Here is a 19265-nt window from a genome sequence, read left to right as displayed (position 1 = left end):
AGTTCCACGAACCATGAGATCAGGTCCTGAGCCGAGACTGAGAGCTGGAAGCTCAACCGACTGAACCACCCAGGTGCCCTGAACTGTAAACTTTTTAAAGAGCATGTGTCGGCTTCATCCACTTCCCTCGTGCCGCCTCGGCCGTGACCCTCTGTTTTCCTCCGTGAAGACCCCACTTCAGTCACTTCACACTGCTTTCACCAGGGCTTTCCTCCAGCCCCGAAAGCGTGTCGGTTCATCTTTTCAGACTCCAGCCCTTCCCTCGGCGTTCAGCCCCCCACTGTCCCCACCCTCCTGTGTTTCCGTAAAATGTTACGTATTACCTTTAATATAGCATTCAGCGCAGTGAGTGGTGATATAAAACCCTTGAGTTAAAAGAGTGTGAACTCTGGGGCCAAACTGCTTGGATGTGAATGGGTCATAAGATCTTTGGTAAAGTGTTTAACTTCCCTGTGCCTCGTATTCTTCACTATGGGGCATGTTAGGATTAAATGAGTTAATACAGGTGAAGTGTTTAAAATAGACCTGGCACGTAGATACATTTATTTGTGTATGTATGTATGTATGTATGTATGTACGTTTATTTTTGAGAGAGAGTGCGTGCGAGTGTTTTTGCAAGTGGGGGAGGGGCAGAGAGGGGGGGACAGAGGATCGGAAGCAGGCTCTGCACTGACAGCAGCCAGCCCGATGTGGGGCTTGAACTCATGAACTGCGAGATCATGACCTGAGCCAAAGTTGGACGCTCGACCGAGCCACCCAGGTGCCCCTATTTATTCATTTTTCAGAAGATTTCCTATCTTAGTTTTTTAATATTATCTCTGCCCACAACTCGGGGCTTGACTTACAACCCCGAGGTCCAAGAGTCGCATGCTCTACTGACGAGCCAGCCAGGCATCCCAGACCTGGCACGACTGAATGTTAACTGGTGTCTGATCATTTCTTCCCCCTCCCCCTGCAGACATATCGTCCTAGAGCCTCAGTCCCACATTCCTGTTTCCTAATTCTGGATGGGTCCTGGAATGGTCCTCCCAGCATGCTTCAGATCTCCCCGGGCTTCGGGTAGGAGCAGCAGAGCCATGTCTGTGGCTGGGGGCTTAGCACAGCTGCCGGGTAGTTCATTCATCAGTTCCTGTTTGAATGCCTGTAACGTGCTAAGTATCGTTCTGGATACTTGAGAGACCAAGGTGAAAAACTGACAAACCCTTGCCTTAGTGAGCTCATCTTCCAGTAGGGACGAGGGGCACTAAATAAATACACAAACAGGAAATGTGTATAACTTGGTGCCAGATAATAGTAGCCGCTGAGTGGGGCAGTGGGAAGGGAGGTGTTGTGCACAGGTCAAAGGGGTTTGGCAGTGGGTTTTCTTTTCAAGAGGCTGACTGGAGGGGCGCCTGGGTGGCTCAGTCGGTGAAACATCTGACTTTGGCTCAGGTCGTAATCTCATGGCTTGTGAGTTCGAGCCCCTTGTTGGGCTCTATGTTGACGGCTCAGAGCCTGGAGCCTGCTTCAGATTCTCTGTCTCCCTCTCTCTCTGCCCTTCCCTGATCATGCTCTGTCTCTCTCTCCTTCAAAAATAAATAAACATTAAAAAAATAAAAGAAAGAAAGAAACGGAAAGAGAAGGAAAGAAAGAAAGAGAGAGAGAGAAGGAAGGAAAGAAGGAAAGCAAGCAAGCAAGCAGTGACTGGAGAAGGCTGTGTTCCTGAGAAGGTGATATTTGAGCTGAGACCTGTTGGAAATGAGTGTGCAAGCCATACACACATCTGAGGGAAGAGCATTCCAGACAGGCAAGGGCAGGGGCAAGTGCAGGGCCCCAGAAGGCACTGAGCTTGGAGTGTTCAAGGAGCAGGAAGCTCAGGTGCCCGCAGAAGAGGAGTTCTCTAGTGGACAGTAGAGGAGGGGCTCAGAGAGGAAGGAGGAGCCCTCTGGTAGGCCAGCCACAGCAGGGATTTGGGATTTCGTTGTGAGTGCTCGAGACACCATGGAGGGTTCTGAGCAAGAGTCTGATTTCCTCTCCTCTCCTCTCCTCTCCTCTCCTCTCCTCTCCTCTCCTCTCCTCTCCTCTCCTCTCCTCTCCTCTCCTCTCCCCCCTCCCCCTCCCCCTCCCCCTCCCCCTCCATTTATTTAATGTATTACGATTTTAAGTAATCTACACCCCATGCGGAGCTCGAACTTAAAACCCTAAGATCAGGGGTTGCATGCTCTACTGTCTGAACCAGCAGGCTCCCCTGGAGTCTGTGTTTAAATGGCCACGGCGTGGGGTGGGGAGAGTGGGCTCTGAGAGACGGGAGGTGTGTGGGTGATGGCGTGTACGGAAGCCGTAAGGCTACTACAATAACCCAGGCCAGGTGTACAAGACGGACCGTGGCCAGGACCAGGGAGGGCGGCGGCCGTGGAGACAATGTGGTGACGGGTGCTCGCGTTCCAGATGTGCGTCGTAGGTAGACCTGGCTGATGGGTTTCGTGCAGAGTGGAGCGTGGAGGAGAGGGAACTAAGATCCCTGCTTTTGGCCCGAGTATTTTGGCGAGGGGTGGTTCCTTTTCCTGAGATGGGGCAGCAGTGGGTTTGGGGCAGGGGAGTGGGACTCCAGAGGGTGGTTGGTGCCTGATAAACTTCAGATGCTTGGCGCACCTGCAGGCCAACATCCAGGGAGAGGAGCGGGCTGTGGATAGAGATTCAGCAGTCCTTAGCTTATTGTTAGGATGTGGTACCGGAAGGAATCCTTGGTTTTCCAGTTGAGAGATTAGGTAAGCCTTTCCAAAAGAGGAGGCATTTGAGCGATACTTTGAAGGGTAAGTGTGATTCCTAAAGGCAGAGAAGGGGCGAAGTAGATATTTGTTATCCAAGCCTCACAGCCTTTTCCCCTGGTCTCTGGTTGAATCTGTTTAAGAAGCTGCTGACCTGGTTGGTAATCTCTTTCCTGGGGTCTCCACTTCGGTTCTCTGTTGAAAAGGAAACCAGAGCAGATGGCACACTGACTGACAGAGCACGTTCTGCTCTCTCATTGTTCACCAACTGAAAATGCAAGGTGGACCGCGGGGGCGCAGAACGCCGCACAGGCTTTGCTTCACCCCTCCGTGTGTCTGCTGCCAACGGGGATGTGTTCGTTGTGGTGTGGAAGCCTTTCATGTGCTGTCGTCTTCGCTAAAGATTGGACACTTCGGGGGAGTTTTTACTCGTGTTGGTATCTTACCCACTCGACTTGAACTGTTAATTTACATTTTTTTTTAATGCTTATTTATTTTTGAGAGAGAGAAAGAGCACGAGCGGGGAAGGGGCAGGGAAAGAGGGAGACATAGAATCGGAAGCAGGGTCCAGGCTCTGAGCTGTCAGCACGGAGCCCGACGTGGGGCTCGAACCCACAAACTGTGAGATCGTGACCTGAGCTGAAGTTGGACGCTCAACCGACTGAGCCCCCCAGGCGCCCCTTGGACTTTTAATTTTTCACTTACTCGAATTAAAACCGCAACTACCACCATGAGAAATTGGGACCCCTTGTTCCCTTACCACTTATGTCCCTCACTTGGGCATAATGTCTGTCTTTTCTTTTTTTCAAGTTTCTTTATTTTGAGAGAATGCTAGTGGGGGAGGGACAAGAGAGAGAATTCCAAATAGGCTCAGTACCATCAGCACAGAGCCCCATCCCACGAACCGTGAGATCACGACCTGAGCCGAAATCAAGAGTCAGATGCTCAACCGACTGAGCCACCCAAGGCGCCCCCATAATGTCTGTCTGGACTCCTGTTGCTTTGTGTGAAAAAAATGAGTCACATTTCGCACTCTCCTGTTGAGGTAGAATTTTATTTGGAGTGGCATATTGCTTATCTTCTTATTTTTGAAATCACTGTAATCACAAATTTTGGTCTTCTGGTAGGAGAAAAGTGACTAGATGTTTGTTAGTCAATGCATAAAGATTGTGCTTTGAAAAAATTCAGTTAAATTAGACCATTAATGGTCTAAGACACTTTTAGAACTGATACATAAAATTCATACTAGTCGGGTGTGGTGTTATTACCTTAAAATACTCTTCAACTGTCTGCTCTTGTCTTAGTACTGAGTATAGATAGGATTATAAAGCTTCAGCCCTTATGTAATACTTTTAGCTCTTTTTCTATTTAGAAAAAAAAAGTGTTGCATTAACGGAAAGTAGTGATAGTACTTAATCTCTAGATGGGTCAAGGCTTCCAGTCTTCACAGTTCTAATCATAGATTTTGTCAACATTTTAGGTTTGCATCTTTGTCTTGAATTAATGAGACCACTGCTACATTAACCATATTTTTAAATGATAACCTTGATTTTTTTTAAGGTTTACTTATTTTGAGAGAGAGAGAGAGAGAGAGAGAGTGAGTGAGTGTGTGTGAGGGGCAGAGAGAGAGGGAGAGAGAATCCCAGGCAGGCTCTGTGCTGTGAGCGTGGAGCCTGATGCAGGGCTCGAACCCACAATCTGTGAGATAAGGACCTGAGCCGAAATCAAGAGTCCGATGCTTAACTGCCTGAGCCACCCAGGCACCCCTAGCCTTGATTTTTATAAATGACACAAGAATGGCTGTTGATGTAGGTATTTCGGTTTTCAGCAACTCCACAATTCAGGATTCCAGTATTTTTATATATACAAGGCATTCTGGGCAAGAAGAAAATGATTTCAAACATTGCCTAGATCTGATGTAAACCAAAGGTAGCTTTCTTTATGTGGAGAAAAACTTAAATACAGAAAAACACAGATAATGTAGTAAACAGCCAAATACAGAACAGCAAAATGTTAATAGTCTGTTACAGTTGCTTTAAGTCTTCCTTTCTTTAATAAGTAAACTTTACTAAGAGTTTGAAGACACTCCTGCGCATTCATGCTCCTCTCTTTTCTTTATTCTCCAGAGGAGTTTGCTGTGAACCGCCTCCATTTTTGTCTGCGTGATTTTCCGTGGCCTCATGGCACAAGTATCACTGAGCGTGCTTTTGAGAACCATCTCCTGTTGAAATACAGGTCTGGTTCATTCTTCTCAGTTGGTGTATAGTATTCCTTCATAAGAATGTAGCGTATTTATTAATGAGTCCTTTGTGTAGTCTGAATAATAACTGGCTATCTTTTAACATCGGCTACAAAGAGTTTTCAGTTTCCTCAGCTGTTCCTTGCTGTCTAGCCGTATGTCTTTTTTGGGTAGCTTTCCTGAGTTTGATCTCAGGCCTTCCACAGTACTTTTCTCTATTGAATTCTCACACTATGGCAGACTGCCTTGCGGTCTCTTTTTCCCACCCATGGAGCTGGTGGCAGACTGACTTTTAGTTCTTTCTGCTCCAGAGGAGCTAGGAAGCTAGTGAGTTGAATAAACAGCCTGAAAGGTTGCTGGAGTCTGTTTCAGTCGGGCTGGCTTCTGGCATGCCTTTGATGGCATCATTAGTATTCTTGGTGTTGATTTCTCTTGCTCTAATAACGGGTGTGATGTGTTTGTCTCCGGAGGATATTTTATTTTATTTACTTTATGAATTTAAAGGTTAATTTATTAATTTAGAACACTTTGCATTCTAAGGTTTCTTCAGGAAAGGGATGTGTCTATGCAGGGTTCTTTCTGTGTGGTTATTTCAAAATAAGACCTACACAATTAGGCTTTCTGTTGATATGTTGGAATCCAATATCTGCATTAAAAATATATTGGTTGCAAAGCTTTATTTTTGTTTCTGAAGCATTGATTTAATGCGAGAGCTAACAATTCAATCAAGAAAATAGATTAAAAAAACATTTTCTCCCAGTGTCCTTACTGTTGAATTCATAGTTATTTAAGAGCCTACCCTCTTTGAGTATCTGTTACTATGATATCTTTTTTTCATTTTTTTAGAGGGGGTGACTGTAAACAAAATTATCATAGAATAATAATGATGAAAACATTATTGACTCAAGTCAACATTTTTAATACCTTCAACCTGTATGTGAACAGCACAAATTCATCATGACTTCAGATCCCAGTTATGGAGTAGGCATCTGTTTATAGGAAACATGCCAGGATCAGAGTCGAGTTGCCCCTAAGGAAGTCTGGAGTTATTCATGTTGTACACATTTATTGAACCCGAACCCCTTTACTACTTGGGATGTCTGTTCTAGGCTCAGGGCATCCGGTGATGAATAGGACAGACACAGCTTCCTCTCACATGGGGGTTTACTCTAGGTAGGAAGCAGTCAGGAGAGGAACACATGTAACCATCAGGTGACCGGGAACAGCACAGTCCTGTGCTGATGGTGAAAAGGGTGATAGTGCTGGGAAGGGAGCAGCATCCGTCTCGACCTTCATTCACCTGGAGCCTGGTTGTGCATACAGGGGAGGCATGCGTGCAGAGTAAACCTTTGCTTAAAATAGCTAGTCTCGGGGCACCTGCATGGCTCCATCGGTTAAATGCCTGACTCTTGATTTCAGCTCGGGTCTGTGGGTTCGAACCCCACCTGGGGCTCTACACTGACAGTGTGGAGCCTGCTTGGAATTCTCTCTCTCTCACTCTTACTCTCTCTGCCCTGCTTGTGTGCTCTCGCTCTCCCTCTCTGAAATAAATAGATATACTTAAAACAAAGCTAGGGTCATGGTGTGACCATTCATGCAGAAAATTTACTGAGTATTTTGCTCTGTGTCTGGAAGTATTCTAGATGCTGATCATCAGTAGTGAACAAGAGGGACAGAAATGTCTCAGTTTTCATGGAGTTTCCATTTTGGAAGGGGAAGACTTACATAAACAAGGGAAAAACCACGAGGATCCGTGCACTGCAGATGGTTAGGGAGAGCAGGAAGCAGCAGGGTCCTTTAAGGAAAATACACCGTCAGAGGGTAAAGTTTAAAGACCTCCATAAGATGTCCAACAGACTGTACTTTAGAGTGTCCATTTCTCCCCATTGTAATCTACTTTTCCCAGGCACAGAGTCTATTGTATCGAAACCTCAAGCATGATTTTATTGTCTTAACAAAATCTATCATCAGTCCTAGGCTTCTGGAGACGGATTATTACCTTCCCAGAAGGTAATCTTTTCAGAGTGGAAGTGAAATATGGTAAGTTGTTTTTTGGAAGGGTTGAAGAAAGGAGAGATACAGCACCTAAATTGTGTTTGCAAAAATATAAAATAATACAGCTCTTTTTATGCAGAGTGAAAAAAAAGCTGTTTTGGAGCTAATAACTTTAAGTTTATATCTGGAAAGCTGAGACTTGATAGATTATATATCAGTTTGGTATAGAAGTTATCTGGCAACACATACAGTTTGAATTTCAAAGTATTGTAGCTACATCAGGAACATATTACAAAGGAAGGATGTGTATTTCTAACACCAGAATTTCATGAACTCCAGAAAAAGGAAGAAAAGCAGTTTATTTGCAAAGCAAAGCATCTTTCTTCGTGTATACGTGTGTGTGTATACACACTTTATTCATTTATGTGTATACATGTAACATACATAAATATTTCAAAGTCACATTAATATTTCATATCAGAAATGTTGGGAGTGCTACCGAAAGTGAACTGATAGAAAGTCCAAGTCCAAATACTTTTTTCCTCTCTCTTGTTTGTTTGTTTGGGTTTTTTTGGGAAAAAATAAAAAAACCTTTATTTTTTAAAGCAGTTTCAAGTTCACAGCAAATTTGAGCAGAAGATATAGAGTTTCCATATACCCCTGGCACCACAGGTACCCAGCCTGCTCAACTAGCGGCATCCAGCACACGAGTGATACATTTGTCAAAACTGATAAACTACATTGGCATGCCATTATCACCCAAAGCCCGTAGTCTCCACCAGGGTCCGGGCTCGGTGTTGTACTTTCTGGGGGTTTTGACAAGTCTGTACACAGTGATAAGCATCTGCCCTTACAGTGTCACGGATGATAGTTTCACTGCCCTAACTAACCCGCTACTCCCTCTGTTCAGTCCTTCTCCCTGTTCCTGGCAACCGCTGGTCTCTTAGTTTCCATATTGTTTCCATAGTTTTGCCTATTTGCTATATAATTGAAAACATACAGGATGAAGTCTTTATAGATTGGCTTCTTTAACTTAGCAATATGCATTTAAGATTCTTCCATGTGTGAATTTTAGTGTGATAGCTCATTTTAGTGCTGAATACTATTCCATTGTCCGGACGGACTACAGTTTATCCATTCACTTACTGGAAGACATCTTCATTACTTCCAAGTTTTGACAGTATGAATAAAGCCGCTGTGAACATCTACGTGCAGGTTTTTGTGTGGACGCGAGTTTTTGACTCTTCTGGTGAAAACCAGGGCATGCAGTTGCTGGATTGTGTGGCAGGAATATGTTTAGTTTTTGTAAGAAACAGCCAAGCTGTCTCCCAAAGAGGCTGTACCATTGTTGCATTCCCACCAGCAATGAGTGAGAGTTCCTACTGCTCCACAGCCTGGCCGGCGCTTGGTGATGTCAGCGCTTTACATTTCGGCCCTTCTGATAGGTGTGTGTGGATGTGTCACTGTTTGATCATTGTTGTAATTTGCAGTTTCTTTCTTTCTTTCTTGTAATTTGCTGTTCCTTAATGACATGTAGAACATGTTTTTATTTGTATGTTTTTTCCATTTGTTTGTCTTTCCATCTGTAGATCTTTGGTGTGGTATCTGTTCAGATCTTCGGCCCGTTTCTCGTGTTGTTCGTTTTCTTGCTGAATTCCCAGAGTTCTTTGTATGTTTGGATGAAGTGTGTCTTCTGCACGTGTTTCCTCCTGGTCTGTGGCTTGCCCGTCTTCTTACTGTCTCGACACTGCCTGTTGCAAAGCAGGTACTTTTCCTTTTCATGAAGCCCGGCTCATCAGTGATTTCTCCCATGGGCTGTGCTTCTGCTGTTGTGTCTGAAAAGTCACCGTCCGACCCAAGGCCATCTAGAGTTTCTTCTGTGTTGTCTTCTTACAGTTTCTTGCGATGTCTGTATCTACAGATTGATCTATCCATCTATCCTTCTATCCATCTATATGTGTTCTAGTTGAATTGCCAAGTAAAAATGAAATGATACATTTACCCCTTAAAAATTTCCATGTCGCTGGGGCGCCTGGGTGGCGCAGTCGGTTAAGCGTCCGACTTCAGCCAGGTCACGATCTCACGGTCCGTGAGTTCGAGCCCCGCGTCAGGCTCTGGGCTGATGGCTCGGAGCCTGGAGCCTGTTTCCGATTCTGTGTCTCCCTCTCTCTCTGCCCCTCCCCCGTTCATGCTCTGTCTCTCTCTGTCTCAAAAATAAATAAAAAAACGTTGAAAAAAAAAAAAATTTCCATGTCGCTTTTTACAGATGGGGTGATAAGGTGTGCTGGAGGTTACACAGAGAAGTAAGGCCCAGATGGAGTTTTGAGTTCACTTGGAGCTTTCACTCTTACCTTATACGGTTGTTGGGACCTGAACTCTCAAGTTATCTTTTATAAAAATGGTATTTGCATTTCCTGAAAGGAAGAGTTTTATTGGTCGTTTTTTCTCTGGGTCTCTGAATGAACGAACGAACGAACGATTACAGGAAAGAGGTGCAAATTCTTGTACTGTACATAGATTGGTAAAAGGTTTAAAGATTTAATGGAATACTTTTTCTACAAAATGCTCCTGTGTTTCCTGCTTGATAAGTTTATCCAGACATTTTTGATGAGATTTTCAAATTAAAAAAAACTTGTTTGAAGTTTATTTCTGAGAGAGAGAGAGAGACAGAGAGAGCGAGCAGGGGAGGGGCAGAGAGAGGGAGAAAGAGAGTCCCAAGCTGGACTCGAACCCATGAACCCTGAGATCATGACCTGAGCCGAAACCAAGAGTTGGATGCTTAACCGTCTGAGCCACCCAGGTGCCCGATGAAATTGTCAATACTTGGAACCTGACCTCTTACTGTTGAGAAGTTTGCTGGATTGTGACCTCCTTTCCTTGACCTTTAAACAAGCGCTTTATAATTCCAAGGCTCCATTTTTGTAAGACTGAAAAATGAACTGTTTCTCCTTTCACTTTCGATGCCATGCATACTTCTGCTCGCAATGGATTCTTTGTCGTATTTGCATTCTAAGACAGGTGAGTTCCAGATCTCCTTACTGTCTGAGAATGTACACTTGGGAATGACTGTAAGTCACGCCTTGGTGGATGAAATCGTTTACACTGTGCCAGCTTCATCTAAATACCATTGAGAACGTGTCAGGGAGTCCATACTCCCTCGTGAGCATCGACAGACCCAAGACTTTTCACAGATGAATATACATAATATAGGATGTTAAGGTTATTATTCAAATTGTTAAAAAGGGAAAAAATGTTAAACATCATTCCTGTTTTCTCCCAAATTCTTATTGCTTTATTTCTTTGACCTTCATCTCACATTTTAGATCCTTAGTTCCTAGTTTTATATAAACATTATTTGAAATAAAGAATAGAAAACTGGAAAGAAAAATGATTAAAAGTATTTGCTGTGGTCCTAGAGATACCAAATCATTTTTTCATTTCTTGTAAGAAAAAAGTCTAACTTTGGAAGGAGATTTCATTTGTAAGCTTGACTCTGTACTTTATAAGCAATGTTTAAATTCGTTCGGTGATAAATGTGCATGTTGGGACAGTAAAATCCCAGTTTTTACATAATGCTTTAATGGAAGTGGCAGTTTTATGAAATGAAAGTGACTAGGAAAAATCTGAATGATGCTCATAAGCCCTTACATCATTTTTATTGAGGTTTTTGTATATTCTAATTCATTAATACAGGGGAAAAGGAGATCACTAACATGGTTTATTTCCTATAATTACTCAAATTGAATATAATTTATTTTCAATAAAATTCTTAGAGTACATTGCCCAGGGTGGGGAGAGGAGGGCTGGCGTGGTTTTACAAAATGTCTGGATTTTTACTCGTGAGACTTCGCTGTTTTAACGATGTTGTTCACTCGCATGTATTTTTGGCATAGTTCCCTCTAGATTTCTACAGATAAAAACCTATGTAAGCCCAAGAAATCCCAAACACTTAAAGGCCCAAGATTGAGTGTTGAGAGAGAAATCTGGGTTATTTATTTTATCCTGCTTATTACTTACTATAAATAGGATTTGTCTTTTAATAAGACTACCTTTTATGTGATTCGTATGGGTTGAAACATTTAATAAACTGGGGGAATTTCCAAAAATCATTTAGTGTTTGCAGTTAAATCTGGTTTATTTTGTGGGACACCTAGAAGAAAAGGTCAGTGTAAGGGATAAACAAATACGTAAATTTTGGTGCTCCCTCCCCCACCCCCAACTTCATGAGGTAGGGCGCACAGGAAGAGACGCTACAGACTGAGGTGGAAAGAGTAAATGTTCTTAGTTTCATCACAGTGAAATTTTGCCGGCAGCCCTGTTTCTGCTCAGTATACTTCAGACCACCTTAGGAAAGTCTCTCTTTTTTTGGATGAGATTGTGGCCCGTTATGAATTCTTGGCATTCTGATGTGAAGATGCTCCCATGTTCTTGAGACAGAATTTTATTGGAACTAATAACTTTAAGCTTCTGTCCGGAAGATGTGAAGGCCTGATAGTTTTATAAGTCACCTTCAAATTGCCGGTGCCTACCGGCTCCCGGCCCCAGGCTTTATATTTGAAAGCTCACCCCTTTTCGGGTGTCTCTCTGTGTTGACCTGTGTCTTGTCTGTTTTCTCCTCCTTTGCCCCAGCGGCAGCGTCGGGGCGGGAGCCGTGCTCATGTGGAGGTTTTGTGATTGGCAGTCCTGGTAAAGGCCAGGGAATGTGCATATGTGGTGATTATGCCCATGTAGGGGTGTGTGTGTGTGTGTGTGTGTGTGTGTGTGTGTGTGTGTGTATTTAGTTGCTTTCTTAGACCCCAGAAAAGCAGAGTGGCGTTTATTAGCTTTTCTTTTTTCCTTTTGCCATTGCTGCAGTGATCTCCACTCTCGGGCAGGCAGAGAGGCCTATTTATGAGGGATAAGACTTTCTCCGTCTTCGTCATGAGTCAGATTGTGCGCTTTGTGGGGGGTGAGCCACAGAGAGCTGCTGCCTCCATAATCCCCCAAACACTGTCTCAGCACCAGGTTTCCTGTTTCTCCCTTGATGCCAAAAACTTGGTGCAAGGATGGAGCGTTGTCGGCATGTGTGGCTCCCTCTCACCGTAGCTGAAAATCTTAGGCCACGGGGTACCTGCCCTCTTGGGTAAGCTTTTAGTTTTCGGTAAGGAGACGACTGGGGCGTAGTGAGAGGGTCGTTTGTGATGGGGGTCAGGAGGGGAGTTGCACTAGCGAAGGTGTTTTTGCCCACACCTGGCTACGGCTGGTGCTTGACTTCCAGAGGGCCAAAGACAGGGCTTATTGGAAAGGTAATCAAATGGAAGAATTCTCTTTCGGCCTTTCATTCTTGAAGGTGTGGCGTTGTCCATGGAATGAGCGTAACTTCTAGTGTAGATGATCCAGGAGTGTAGTCGATTCTGCTGTAATGCAACATACGCATTCCTAAAAATCACCGCGCACGATAAAAACGACACGGGTCACAAGAGGGAAGTGAGGCTGAGTGCACAGCACTCAAAAACTTTGTGGGTCACACACACACACGGATCGGAACCTAATAAGTGAAGTAACATGGTTTTTCACACATTAAATGGGTGGGAAACACATTAATACTTAAGTAAACATGGCACTGCACCTCGAAAGAGACGTGGAGTTTGCCTCTGGAAGCAGCCGTAGGAAGACGTGGTGTTCGTGAGTCGCTGTTCGTTGGGTGGAGGAAGGACGGACGGCAGGTGTAACACCAGGTTCCGGTGGGTGTGGCTGCCAGCCCACAGGTGAACTGAGGTAGCTGCTAGGGGGTCGAGGTGTAAGTAGGGGTGTATTTTATGTATTTCCAGGCAGCTTGGTTCAGCTGGCTGCAGTTTTCTGTGTTCGCATAGCATTTCTTGCAGACAAAATCATGCCTAAGCAAATGTGAAATTTGTTTTATGCTCAGATTGTCTCCCTAATACGCACATCAATCACATTGGAACAAATTCACGTTTTCAAAATAAGCTTTATAGCAGAACTGGCTGTAGTTTATTTGATTTTGGAATTGAGTCCCTTTTTCTTTCTTCCTTTCCATCATCATTGATTTCTTAATTTATATTTAAGTTAAGCCCCTATCGAATTGATTTTTTATACCCTGAGCACTTTCGAAGGAGAGAAAGCAGCCTGAGATTGTAATTTTGCTAGCGCTTATCCACCAGGTAGTTTTCTCCTTGGTGGATATGCTCGCCTGCCTGCTTGTCTGTCTCTCTGTTTGTCTGTCTAGATAACGACCCTGAGACGTTTACTAGATGCCAGGCACAGTGCCTGGAAATGCAGAACATATTCTGTATTCTGGAATTGAGAACACTGGTAAGGTATCATCCTGAATCTTCAGGAGCTCAGAGTCTCGCTGAGAATTTTTAAAGGCACAAGGTCTTGGTTGGGTCTCCGTAGGGAACAGATGGACCAACATTGTGTTATTTCTTGGTTTTCGAGCATAGGGGCACACAGACCTTTCCACCCCGTCGCCTAACTTCTCTGCAGACACAGAGATGGGAGTCAAGAGCTTGCTTGGAAAAAACACAGAGATACCCTTCATTTACATGGCGAAAAGGTGGCAATTTAAAAAAGGGTTGAAAAGGACCGAAGAGGTGTCGGAGTCAACCCTCCCACTAGACTCCTTAGTAAACCTAGTGGTCAGGTGTCCGTGGTGGAGTGGTGAGTGGTAAATGGGAAGAAAACAGGCTTCAGAGTCATGTGAATGGTAAGATCCCCTTTGGTAGTTCCCCTCTCTGTACGTGTGTGTGTACTGTTTGTATCAGCATAGATGATGTGAAAAGATCTCCCATATTAGTTACCTCGGGGGACAAGGGAAAGCTTATTAACTTCCTCTTTATACATCTTTTATTGTTTGTCTTGTTTTAAGAAGCATGTTTTACTTTTTTAATTAAAAAATCTAATAAAGTAGAAAATGAATAAATAATAATAATAGAGAATATCCTCAGGGCACTGAGCTTTGTTTCAATCTTCCCAGTAGCCCGAGTAGTTATAAACTGAACGTGACGTTTTAGGTGTGGGCTGCCTGGCAGGACTCTGAACTTGCTGTAGCCTAAGACGCCGTGAACTTTCCTGGCAGCAACACCATATTGTTAGGGGGTTCTGTGTTTATGGACCATTAACACCTCACAGTCTTTCCTACATCTGCTACCCTTGGCACGCTCTGCCCTTGATAATCATTTTGGACTCCAGTCTGGTCCTTCACATTCTCCTCATTAGAGTTCATCTTATTATCGTGGAAATCAGTATTTAACACAGGTTGGTTAAGAACCGGCCTTGGATTCAGGCTGCCTCGTCCAGATTCTGACCACTTACCGCTAACTGGCATGAGCGCCTAGACGGGAAATGCGCGTTCCTGAGCCTCCGTTTTCTCGTCTGTAAAGCTGCAGTGACCGTAGCGTTGTGTGATTTCAAGGAGAGCCTGGATGCTAGCACGCTTCCCTAGGTTGCCTGGTGGCGTGGTGACAACGTGCTGGATTTCAGATGCTCCTGCTGGTGCGTTGACCTCAGTTCCTTTCTCCCATCCAAGAGGGTGAGCTGGTTTGGGATCTTGAATCTTCCCTTGCCCCGTTCCATAGCCCTTCCCAGCCCGGAGCATAAATCGGTCAGTCTTCTGAACTTCCCTCACAAGATCTCCAATGTGGCTCTGTCTCATTCCACAGGTCCCTTCACCGATGTCGTCACCACCAACCTGAAGCTTGGCAACCCAACAGACCGAAACGTGTGTTTTAAAGTGAAGACCACGGCACCACGTAGGTACTGTGTGAGACCCAACAGTGGGATCATCGATGCAGGGGCCTCGATTAATGTATCTGGTAAGTCCTGAGGCCGGAGGCCAGTAGGGTGGCCTAAAAAGTCCCCCTGAAGCCAGCGGGAGTTCTTAAAAGTTTGCCCTTGGTCTAGCAAAACCAGGCGATAGCCGTCTCCCTCCACCGTCCACCCTCTGATTGAAGAGCTTAGTGGGTCCCACTCACCTGTTGGTTTTTCCATAATTAACGCCTCTTTGCTTTCGTGCTTACAGCCTTCTGCGCCTCAGTGGTTAGAGCAGAATTAAAGTGGTAACTTCGGACTTTACTTCAGTATGAGTTTGGTCTCCACTCCCTTGCAATTCAATCTGCCCTTTGGCAATAAATAAAAAAGGGCTCAACAAACTTAATTTTACTTTGTGGGAGAACGCTAAATGGAGTTATTTTCTTATTTAGGCCGAATGGTTTCTGACATTAGGCTCATGTCATTCCCGATGATCGGTAACTGCACTTTACTGATTGTGAAAAGCTCGGGGAGATGAGAGCCGAGGAGACTGGAATATATTCAAGGGCGTAAGTTTTGTGCGTGTCTGATGGGTGTTTCTTTTCCTGTCTGAGGATGCGTATCTTTTCCAAAGTCCAACTTCTGCAAAGATGCCGGTGAAGTGCCCGGGTTGAGAATTAAGGACTTGGGAGCGATGGATTTGAGTATAAATGTCTCTTAGGAATGGAATAAACTTGCAGTGAGCGCATCACAACTTCTGGATCCAGCGTGCCTTCTGTCTTTGCGGCGGGGCTGGCGGGGGGTGGTTATCCTGCACGTTTCAGGAGACTGTGTGTCACCGAGGCTTCTGCATCATTAGAGGCTGCTGCTCGTTTGAAACGGGTACCTGACTGGCTTTTTCCACAACAGATTTTGATTGTGATGCATTTGGCTATTCATTTGATACCTAAAAGAAAACAATTCGCCTCTTTGGAAAGATATAAGGTGTCTCGTTATCTGATCATTTCTGCAAACTCTCATTCCCCACATCCTTTGGTCTTTCTCATTATGGTGCTCCATCGCCAGCTATCTCCCCGTGTGCTTCTCTCTGAGGCTGCAAGACCTGATCTGGACTCTTGAATTGGGTTGTTATCCAGGGAGTCAGGAGGGTGAGAGCCGGGTTTTATCGAGGGTCTCCTTTGTGCTGGGCCAGCACACACATTATCTCACGTAGTTTCTGTTGTCTGCCCTGTGAGGAATGCATCGCTACCTGCCTTGTACTGAGAAAGAGACCAGTGGCTGTAGGCTCATGAAGCTAGCAAGGGACAGAGCCAAGGTGTGGATCATTCTGTCTGGCTCTGCAGCCCAGACTGGACTTGAGCACGCTGGGGAAAGGAAGGGGTCTGAGATGTTGGCATTTCTGTACCCCTTGGATCCATATGGTTTCGGTTGGTCTGTTGAAATCAAGGGTAGCTGAAATCTTTTATTCCTTTTTATTGACTTACTCTTTTCCTCTTCATTTCTTTGCCCATATCAGATTTGAGCCAGGTTGTCAGTAGATGAGAATTACCAATTTTCACAGTAAATAAGGGGGCAGCAACATGGTTTCTCAATAAAATAGCCTGAACGGGTGGTTGTACAGCGTAGGTGTGCTTTCCAGTATTAAATATAAGAGTGAGTGTGTGTGTGTGTGTGTGTGTATTTCAGAAAGAGTCCTCCTTCCCCCATCACAGGAATGTTTTTTAGAGTGATAACCCTGGGCATTTGTTTTGATTTATAATTACCTGCTTAAGGAAAACCCAAGTTTCTGTGGTCGTGGGCTTTCTCTTGCACACAAGAAGGTAAGGTATGGAGAGTGGGTGTGATTATCTAGCGTCATGTGGGTGATTAGTGGCACAGCTGGTGTTCGAAACCAGCCTCGCTCCTGATGCAGTGACGCTTCTGGGATAGGCAGCTGCCTCCACAGCGTCGTCATGGGTTCTCAACATGGAATGTATCTGGGGGGACGTTATTGAGTCCTGAAATACCCATGTGTCTGCGGGCCTTACTCCTAGATGAATCAAGATGATGTCCGCACACGAGAAAGGGCTCCCTTGTTTTTGTTCGGTGTGTGTTTATTCAGTGCTTGAGGTGCCCGTGGGTGAAAGCAGATGCCATTGCCTTTCTGGGTCGGCGTCTCCAGTTGGCAAAGGAGGCTTGTGCCGTTCGCTGCAGTTTTATGTGTTGAGGGGCCATTGTGTCATCTATTACACCTTCGTATCTTGATGTGAAAAGCCCTGGGCTCCTCCGAGGTCCTCTTAAAATGCAGCTATATGATGACACCTCGGTGAGTACCTAGAGTTTCTGGGCTCCTTTGGGAGAGGAACCATCCTCAGGACCAGAAAGACACCTGCAGACAGGTAGCGCAGAGTGTCCAAAGGCCAGCCTTCCCTTTTCCCCAGGTGTGCGCGTGGCCGGGCTTGGTGCCACCCGCTCTCCTCAAAGCTCACTAGATTTGGGAGCTGGGAACCTGAGCAGGAAGCGTGGTGGTGCTGTTTAACCTGTTGGCTGATCTTTGGCTGCTCCACTCCTGTCTCTAGCTGGTAATTTTCTCATTTGTAAAGCGGAAGGAGTAGCATCTATCTCACAGAGTATTTCCCAGGGCTGTGTTAACTGATTGCGTGGTGCGAGAGTGTGATGGCATCATCTTCCCCCTAGTTTTGACGAAAACTGGCTGGTTTTTGTTGAAGGGGGATTGTACCTATTCGAATGATACCTTTCTAGAAATAGATTCATTCCATACATTTTATTAATCAATGGAGTTTTTCTGATTTTCAGAAGAGAGACGTGGTTTTTTTCTTTCTATGGTACGCATTTGTCTTCTAGTGAAATCTCAGATACAGTCTGTAGAAAGGTGGTCATCACATCAGCTTCAAACATCACTACCAGTATTGCCCTGTACCACACGGAGTGTCACAGCACGCCTGGAGAGGACATGCCTAGTGCAAGATTTCTCTCCCATTTCTGAAAACTCTTGGGATGCGCTCTCAGGGAAGGTTACAAATCATTCTTTGAGAGAGTGGGGCGGGAAGGAAAGAGGAGGAGGAGGAGGAGGATGCCACCCAGGTAGCTGGCCAGAGGGAGCGAGGTTTTGAAGGCACACAAATCGGGGTTGTATCGGGGGAGGAGGCGAGACTTTGTAGTTGTCAGATGTCTTCCCAACACACCCCGTGAAGCTCTTCTCGGCTTTCAGGTAGGCTTGATACTCAAGGGAGCTTACGCTGCGCGTCAGAAGTCCACACTCTGACCTATCACGTTATTGTCTTCAGACGATGGCAAATTACTTATTGAGTCCTGAAAAAATAACAGTTCTGTTTTATAAACCTAGGTGGGAAAGTAATGGTTGGAAACAGGCATGACAAATGTTCTGGAATGTGTTGGAAACACACATAACAAATGCGTGGATTTCTCCAAGGGATGATTTGCGGTCTGGTCACCTGGGTCTAGGGTGGGAGTCCTCTTCTTTGTCCTTTCTGTAGATGCTCGTCTCGGCCCATTCTTCTCGCGGCCCGTTCTGGGATCTGTGCCTGCTGGACGAGGCAGTGTGGCAGGTGAGGGGTGCGGAGGGCTTTCTGTTGGCGTGAATTGGCCCCGAAGGCCGTGGTTCTGGCCCTCGCTCCTCGACACACACCGTCTACTGGAGATGGTTTTGAATTATTCAGATCTGGACCTCAGCAAAATAGCTACACTTAAATGGAGATTGCAGAAGAGGAGATGGGATTTCCCCCCCCCCCCCTGAGATTTTAAATGCAAGGAAAATAGAACTTTTTGAATTAATGAATTGTTTGAAGCAGTGGGGGGTCTCCCCATTTGTTCTAGCTTTACAAAATTAAATCTATTTTCTGAACTGTCTGGTGGGAAAATATTTTTAAGGGAGATAATTTCTGCAAATGTCTTTGTGGTAAGCTGTTAGTGGTTGTGAATTTTTTTTTTCATACTGCAGTTTAATAATGAGGGAGTTTTCCATTAATATTCCAAAGCATGTTTGCCAGCGGATACAGCAGGTGAAGTGGTAAAATTATGGGCCCATCAAAAATACTTATGCTTCCTGTAATATGATATTAAGTTTAATATTTTTATAACCTTCACTGAATTCTAATTCCATAAAGTAGCGAGCATGCTTCCATTTGCAGTTCAATTATGCACATTGGTTGCCTTTGTACCAAGCAAATTAGAAATGCAAAATATCTGTGGGGGGGGGGGCGTTGGAAAGAGTCATTAAAGATACCAATATTTAGGTACAGATACACTTTACTAAGTGTACCCTGGGAATTGAAAATGGATTAAAGACAAACAAATTTAGTGTCTGCATCTGTATTTTAAATTAAAATTCAAAGAATTAAGGAGCAGTATTCACTCCTGACATACAGCCCTTTTCAGCACTTATTTCAATCACATTTTAAAGCATAAAGTTCTTCCAGTAAAATCCTAAGGAGAGAGAATGAATATCAGCAACTCTTCTTGGATGGAAACATTGGTCAATTAATGTAATTGGGTAGTATTGCCATTGATAATTA

The 19265-nt window shown here is 44.7% G+C and overlaps 1 protein-coding gene across 2 annotated transcripts in view; it reads left to right on the top strand.

The window, feature by feature from the left end:
• The window catches only part of VAPB (VAMP associated protein B and C), a 52651-nt gene that overhangs the window by 14237 nt on the left and 19149 nt on the right, over positions 1 to 19265 (top strand). The window contains exons 1-2 of one of the 2 annotated variants that reach the window (XM_042980060.1): positions 14348 to 14475; positions 14643 to 14795. In XM_042980060.1, coding sequence (XP_042835994.1) covers positions 14406 to 14475; positions 14643 to 14795 — 223 coding nt within the window. In that variant the 5' untranslated portion in view covers positions 14348 to 14405. Of the gene's footprint in view, positions 1 to 14347; positions 14476 to 14642; positions 14796 to 19265 lie in introns of those variants that run through there. The other variant, XM_042980061.1, reaches the window with a different exon arrangement.

This window comes from Panthera tigris, chromosome A3, assembly GCF_018350195.1.
Source record: "Panthera tigris isolate Pti1 chromosome A3, P.tigris_Pti1_mat1.1, whole genome shotgun sequence".
Classification (NCBI taxonomy): Eukaryota; Metazoa; Chordata; class Mammalia; order Carnivora; family Felidae; genus Panthera; species Panthera tigris.
This window is presented reverse-complemented; position numbering and strand designations above follow the sequence as displayed.